Raw genomic sequence first — 8,310 nt, forward strand, 5'->3', positions numbered from 1 at the left:
TATATATATATATATATGCGCACACACACGCACACACACACATATATGTACACTCTTAAAATAAGTTCAATAAAATTGCTCTTACTCTGATAATATCAAAAGAAATCAAACACAATTTATACGGTATAAAATATATCATGCATGCAAACATTATACAAATTTGGAACACAGATCTATTATCATTTTCAAAGATATGAACAAAATATTTATTTTCTAATGATTCAAATGTATGTGCACTATAAAAGATTATTTGCTATATTGAATGTTTGGTGTGACCGCTTTTGCTTTCAATGACTGCATTTAGTTTTCTGGGCATAGAGTCTACTAAATTTCTGCATATAACCGATGAAATCGGCTTCCATTCATCCTGAATTATGTCTTTCAACTGTATTACATCGCAGGGTTTTTTCTCCTCAACCTACCTTTTCAAATCACCCCACAGATGTTCTCTTGTGTTTAAATCAAGTGACAAGGTGGATAGCTTTAGTTTTTCTATCTACTAAAGTCTTAGTTGTCATTTTTGAAGTTTGTTTCAGGTCATCATCATGTTGGAACATGGAATGTCTTCCTAGTTCCTTCATGCTTTTCAACATTGTTTTCTGCAATGTGTCATGATAAAGTCTTGAATCCATTGTTCTCTCAATAAATGTGAGTCCTCCCACACCAACCACATTCATGCATTCACAAAGCATAACACTTCCACCGCTGAATTTCGCGGTAGTCATGGTGCACTTGTCGCTTGTATCTTTACCTAGTCATCACCATACTCGTTTAATACCATCAAGTTGATTTTAGTCTTGTCAGAAAAAATAATTTTATTCTAAAACTCCTTCCCCTTACTCACATAGGTTTCGGCAAAAGAAAGATGACATGATTTATGCCTGGTAGTGAGGAGAGGCTTCCTATGAGGAATGCATCCATGAAGACCACACTATTTCAAAGTTCAGCAAACTGTTTGTGCGGATACGCTCTTTCCACAAACAGAAGACACTTCTTGGGCCAAAGATAAAGCAGTACAACACCTGTCGTCCTTCATGCAACATTAGATGTGGCGAATATCATGCACACTTAAAACAGTAGGACGACCTGGACAATGTTTATTGCTTAGCCGTCCAGTAGCTTTGTACTTCTGAATTACTTTGGCAACTGTGTTTACGCTAATATGTATTCATTTGATAATTAACTTGTATCCTAAACCATTCTTGTGCAAATTAAGAATAATTTTCTTCAAATCTTCAGACAATTCTTTTCCTTTTGGTGCAATTTTAATGACAATGAAGAAGATTTTCACCATGGTACACAAATTAGAATTCCCGCAGATGCAATAACAATTATAGTGCAAAAATGCCAGGAGAAATAATTCATTAGAATTGAAATTATTAGCAATATCTGAATTTTAAAAAAGTGGATAAAATATTGAATATAACAAATTTCCTTTTGGGTGTGCATATTTTAAAAATGTTTGAAAATTAATATTTCATTCATATTTTTAAAATGTTTATTGTTTTATGTTCTAATTTGTATAATACAATATATCTTTTATATTTCTAATGACACATATTTTATAAATTTTTTATATTTTATATTTTTATACATTTGCATATCCTTTCATATATTTTATTAGTGTTTATAAATTATAAATAATTTTGTGGACAATTTATAATGTTTTTTTTGTATAATTTAGTGGATATGGGAATTTTTATTTTATTATACTTTTTGATCATGCAATATATTCATTAAGTATTTACATGCCCCAATTGATTCTAAGTATTGTATCTGAATGTATCCACTTATATACATTTAGCATGCTTCTAATTCAATTACCCCATATATTGGATACCATTTTTTACAATATCCTATATTTATCCATCTGTAATGAAGAGAATAGTTCTTACATTAGTTTAAAATATACTATGAACTTCTATTCATATGATAATTTAATTCCGTTATACATTCACTATAGAATGTTTTTATAATGTATAGAAATACAGTGTTTAAGAAAAGTCTTATATTGATTTAAATTTTCTCACTTTAATATTATAAATTTGCTAAGTTATATTATACTACCTCCCTCATCCTTCAATTTTAAATTCCACCCCTAACATTTATATTATCCCCATGGTTTTTCATTATATTATCCCTTTAATATGATAATCAAAATAAATATTGACCGTCCCTGTCCTTCTTTCTTCCAATTATCACCCATTCTTCATCAGGCATTCCCTTACTACTCACACTATGCCCTACCCTTTTGTTTAGATAAAGCTAGGCATATGGTTCCTGTACAGTGAGAGTCTAGTAGATTGTCTGACATTAATTGATTCATTACCATTAACTAGAATACAGTTGACAAATCCCTATGGATTTGATTCTGAATGGTTGACACTACATTCTACATAAAGGTCACCACTCTTTTTATCCTGACCCACACTATTTCTTCTGCTACTCTCTAAATTATAGTAGACTTAACGAGGTATGCACTATTTTCTAAACTCATTCTGCCACAGATATGACAAAAGAAACAATGTAAATATTTTGAGTTCCATTATTGATGTGAATATGTTAAGGAAATGGTTGTATCCTTTATGTTTGAAGTTTATGCGGTCATCTGACAAGAATGGTTTCTTTCAAATGACAATGTTTCCTTTAATCAATTAAAGGAGTTGCTTGAAACGGCTGTAAGGAATTGACACTTATACATCTTTGTTACTCATATTTTATAAATACACACACACACTCACAATGCAGAGACATAGATTCACATGCATACTTATACACTATTATCATCTAAATATGAACACATATTAATGACACAAACATGAATACATTCATCATCATCATCATCATCGTTTAACGTCCGCTTTCCATGCTAGCATGGGTTGGACGATTTGACTGAGGACTGGTGAAACCGGATGGCTACACCAGGCTCCAATCTAATTTGGCAGAGTTTCTACAGCTGGATGCCCTTCCTAACGCCAACCACTCAGAGAGTGTAGTGGGTGCTTTTACGATCTTACTTGGCTTGCCGGGTCTTCTCAATGCTCAAAACTCTGTAACCTGAAACAAGTAATTTCCATATTAATAATGGATGAAATTTTGTTGAAGCAAATATGTTTCTTCCACTGAGTAGGTTATATAAGGGGAGGAAGGGGTATCAGTTACATCAGTACATGACTGGTACGTCATTTTATCGGCCCCAAATGGATGAAAGACAAAGCCGACCTCAGTGGAATTTGAACTCAGAATGTAAAGAGCTGGAAGAAATGTCGCAAATAGTTCGGCCAGCTTACTACCTTTATAATATTTCTTTTTACTAATAGGCACAGGGCCTGCAATTTCGAAGGAAGGGGCTATTTGATTACATCGACAACCTCCCCAACCCCTGCTCAACTAGTGCTTATTTTATTGATCCCTGAAAGAATGAAAGGCAAAGTTGACTTTGGTGGGATTTGAATTAAGGATGTAACGAGCCAGAAGAATACCCCTAAGCACTTTGTCCAATCCATTAACAATTCTGCCAGCTCATCATCGTTTGTTCATCGTTTAACGTCCGCCTTCCATGCTAGCATGGGTTGGACGATTTGACTGAGGACTGGTGAAACCGGATGGCAACACCAGGCTCCAATCTGATTTGGCAGAGTTTCTACAGCTGGATGCCCTTCCTAAACGCCAACCACTCAGAGAGTGTAGTGGGTGCTTTTACGTGCCACCCGCACGAAGGCCAGTCAGGCGGTACTGGCAACGGCCACGCTCAAAATGGTGTATTTTATGTGCAACCCGCACAAGAGCCAGTCCAGGGGCACTGGCAACGATCCAGGGGCCATCATAATAATAATAATAATAATAACAATCTGGTTAGTGGTATCCAAAGAAGCGGAATGTCTTCATTTGTTTAGAGAAAAACAAAAATGTTGCACAAATCATCCAAACTATAACAAGTGACGCAAAAAAAAAAAGAAAACGAAAATACCTACATTAACTGTCATAAAACATGTTGACAAAGAGACTGATCAGACTCATTGAATTCATTGCCTGCTATTTTCATAGGTTATCTAACAAATGTTAGATTGCATTTCTACAATCTGTTTGACTTACTGATAATGATAGTTTTGCTTTTTATTAATAACATTCAGTTGACATATTTTCTTCTTTCCAGAGAATGAAATTAAAGCAGTAAATAAATCCAGTATTGAAGAACTTAAGAAAGTTATATGTGAAGTTCTTGATGACAACAGAGGTAGAATAAAACGTGATCAGTTTTGGAATAAGGTGGCTGAGAAGCAAGGACATCATGTGAATCCCTCAGCCTATGGTTTCAGTAACTTGTATGAATTTCTGAAGCATTTCTCTGATGTTGTGGTAGAGGTGAGTGACAAGAATGAGTTATATATACAGAAGAAAACTTTGAGTGATTTCAATGAACCATCTATTGACAGAAACTCATCTTACTTAGGTGAGAACATATATCACTTTCCCTCACTTAATGAAACAATAAGAAGTAACCCATCAAAGCCATCTCTAGCAGAAGTTAGACACAGATTTTGTGACATTCTTATGAACTCTCCTCAGGGCATGCCACTACAGAAAATGGTGGATAACTATAACAGAATATATCAAAAGACAACATTTAACTTGTTAGATTATAATGTCAGTAATTTTGAAGAACTTTTTAAGTTGCCTGAGTTTCGGTGTTTTAGTGTTTTAGTACAGAACAATATGATAATGATTTATTTGAAAGAACACAATACTCCCAGCCATAACATATATTATCCCACCATAGTTAATCAAATGCCAGTTCTTAAATGGGGTGATCCAGCATTTTCCACCATGCAACAACAGCCACATGTTACTGATAGTTTCCACCTCACACCTTTCTCGAAACTCCCCCCACCGAAAATGAATGAAAAAGAAATTTTAGTACCACCTTTAAGTATTGCCCCTGGAGAGACTCTATCTAAAGAACGTCTTGACAAAATAGCCAAAGAATGTATTGAAATACTTTCTGACAATAATGAATGTGTGTCTATTCAAACCATTGAAAATCTTTTCCTTCAACGCCTTAGAAGAAAAAACTTACGAGAACTCGGTATTCGTAGTTTAGATCATTTGCCGTCAGTTCATGATCATAATCGTTTGGCCTGTAAAGTTAATGCTTATATTCAAGCCTTTGTGACAGTTCGGTCTGTCTGTACACTGAAAGAACTGGAAGACTGTATTGCACTTTATGTTAATGAAGGCAGTTCTTTTCAAAGCCTCAAACTTGGACCTTTACATAAGATGCAAATTGTTTTTGATTTATTTAAATTTCCTCCTGGTGAAGAAAGTTTCCCAGAACTCTCTACAATGGATGTTTTAGATAATATAAGAAATTTTCTTAATGAGAATAATTGGTATAAAAAACATGAAATGCATGAAGTTATGTCTTTTTTGACGAAGGCTTTTCACTGTAGAGATCCATTTCACCTTGGAATTCGCTTGCGGAGCCTTCCACTTGCTATTGGGGTAAGGATATATTTGTTTATTTAAATTTTGGAATTGTTTATCCTTTTCTTATTTCAAGAAATTAATGACTTGCAAATAGTTTCATATTAATTGATAACACAATTATGTGACAATATTGATTTTGCTTTATTTCCTTTATTTTTGATTATTTTTTTTTTATCTCTTGTTTTCTTTCAAGCATAGGCAAGGGTTTTATTTTTTAAAATTTAGGTATTTATGTTGTTGAAAAATTGTTTTCATAACTAATTGCTCTCTTAGCCCTCTTAACACTGCTTTTGTTTCAATTAATTTTGAAACTAATGAAGAATTTAGTAAATAATTATGTCTTTATTAAGCTGGCATTTGGAATAGCAATTAACATGAAATTTTATTCAAAGGTTTAAATTTAGATCATTTTAGATCATGAACCCAGTGTGTTTCAGGCAGGTTGGTATCAAAAGGATTAGAACTGATTTCTCAACTGTGAGATGAAGATAGTTCATGTCAGCTAGACAGACTAAGGTTAGCAGTATGTTGCGTCTTGTGTAAGAGGCCTTCAACACAATGGCTATAGTCAGGCTTGAATTCATATCTACATAGCAGTTGTTTTTGCTGAAAATTATGCTTAATAAGTTAAATAAAGTAAAAAATATATTTAGTGCTTTTGATGGCAAGTTGGCAGTAGCCAGCCAAAAATTTTATCAGTGAATGTTACCAACCCAGCCAGAAATTGCTAAAATAGCCTAGTCATATTTAAAGGAGAATTTCAGTGCAAATCTCTTTTTGTCCTGTTTTGATCTTTTTGAAATGTTTCACTATGGACAAAAATTGGAAACCAGTTTATGTTGCCAAGCAGTGAATTTGAAAGAAGAAAAATCTGAGAAAATTTATGGCAAGCATAAACACTTCATGTGTGATTATGAATTGGATATATCTTTTTCCAAAAGTAAAACAATTTTGTCAACAGTTCCATTAGCAATATAAAAAAATAATGAATTTGCACTTGAATCATCATTATCCTTATCATCATCATCATCACCACCATCATCATCATCATTAACATCCATTTTCCATACTTCCATGGGTTGGACAGTTTGACAGGAGCTGGTAAGGCCAGGGGCAGTATCAGGCTCCATTGTCTGTTCTGGCATGGTTTCTACAACTGAATGCTCTCTTCCTAAAACCAACCACTTTACAGAGTGTACTGGGTGTTTTTTATGCAGCATCAGAACCAGTGCATTTTACATATGCTTGGAAGAAAGTTAGGAATGTGAGCATTTTTAGGAATATTGTGTGTGTGTGTGTGTGTGTCTCTGTGTGTGTGTGTGTGTGTGTCTGTGTGTGTCTGTGTGTAAATCTGATTTAGAAATATGTTTTTCAAATTTACCTTGTTTTTATTTTTTATTTACCTGTAAGATGCCATATAAATTTTGATTTGTATTGTGAATCTATGTATGCATGTGAATTGATTTCATTTAGTTGATGGCACATTTCATAGTTTTCTTCAAAAGCAAATTCCAATAGTTCATTCTGCATTAAGTTTGACCATTTTAGGTCCCTTGAAGGCCTTGGTAATCCTTACCCTCTGCTCATCCGTCATATTGCAGCTGGATTTGTTGGTCTCTTGTTCCACCATGCCTCACACAAAGAAGTCGAGTGTGTTGCAGTCAGGCAAGTTGGGAAACCAAATGTCAGGTGTTGTGTGATCAAAGAAATTCTCTGATTGCCAGGCCTGGGTCTTCCGGCTGGTGTGGCAGCGGTAGAGTCTTGCAGCTACCTGGTTGATCTAGGGCTTCACCACCTTGCACAGAACACAGATGTAGTTGTTGTTGTTCGGCTTGAGTCTATCAGAGAAGATGTAGGTTGGTATGATCTCACTGTCACTGCTGACAACACCAGAGACGCTGGAAATTATGTCTGCATGATTCTGGGCATGTCCTTGGGTGAAACAACGAGCCACCTGTTGTTCTGGGAGTTTGATCTTCTGATTTTGGCAGAAATTCTTCTTGTCAGAGAAGGACCACATCATCTCTGGCTCTAGCAGGTGTTACAACTTGTTGCTCAGCTCTTGGTGTGCTTGAATCACTTTTCCTGCATTGCCTTGGACAGAAATTTTCCTTTTACCTTGTTTGAAAGGATGCGAATGTTTTCCAGCCTAATGAGCTTTTCATCCACACCTTTCTCCCTTGCAATGGCATGCATCAGCTTACTTGATGATCTGGATTTTAGTGATGAATTCTGGCATTCTGATGGTGCCAGATTGTCGATCATGGGTTTTCCTCTCTGTTGTTGCCTTATAGTTGAATCCTGAATCTCCCAGCCCTGTTCTGATCTTTTCCACCATACTTCTGCTGATGTTGAGAAGGTCTGAAATTTCTTTGTTTCTTGTTTGTCCTTTCAGTGCAAATTCCAAGGAGGATTCCATGCCTCTCCCACAAGGAGTGAGCGAATCAAAATTTTCTATAGTCAGTTATTCTGCAAAAAAATAAAGTAAAGATGATTACTGTTTTTAAGAAGAAAAAGATCGACAATGAAAAAAAAAAAGCATAAAATTAGCAGTTGAAAATTGCAAACAAGTACCATCTGCACCCTGTATATGGTTACTGATGCATTTGTACATTGATGTGTGTGTGTGTGTGTGTATATATATATATGAGTGGTTGGCGTTAGGAAGGGCATCCAGCTGTAGAAACTCTGCCAAATCAGATTGGAGCCTGGTGTAGCCATCCGGTTTCACCAGTCCTCAGTCAAATCGTCCAACCCATGCTAGCATGGAAAGCGGACGTTAAACGATGATGATGATGATGATGATGATGATATATATATATA

At 35.1% G+C, this 8,310-nt stretch overlaps 1 protein-coding gene across 1 annotated transcript; it reads left to right on the top strand.

Moving 5' to 3' along the window:
- The first annotated feature begins 4,148 nt into the window (after positions 1-4,148).
- On the top strand, positions 4,149-5,526 carry LOC106882849 (uncharacterized). The gene has a single exon (XM_014933652.2). It carries the CDS (start codon positions 4,555-4,557, stop codon positions 5,524-5,526), a length of 972 nt encoding a protein of 323 aa, XP_014789138.1. The 5' UTR covers positions 4,149-4,554.
- Positions 5,527-8,310: the final 2,784 nt, after the last annotated feature.

This window comes from Octopus bimaculoides, unplaced genomic scaffold (assembly GCF_001194135.2).
Source record: "Octopus bimaculoides isolate UCB-OBI-ISO-001 unplaced genomic scaffold, ASM119413v2 Scaffold_241299, whole genome shotgun sequence".
Classification (NCBI taxonomy): domain Eukaryota; kingdom Metazoa; phylum Mollusca; class Cephalopoda; order Octopoda; family Octopodidae; genus Octopus; species Octopus bimaculoides.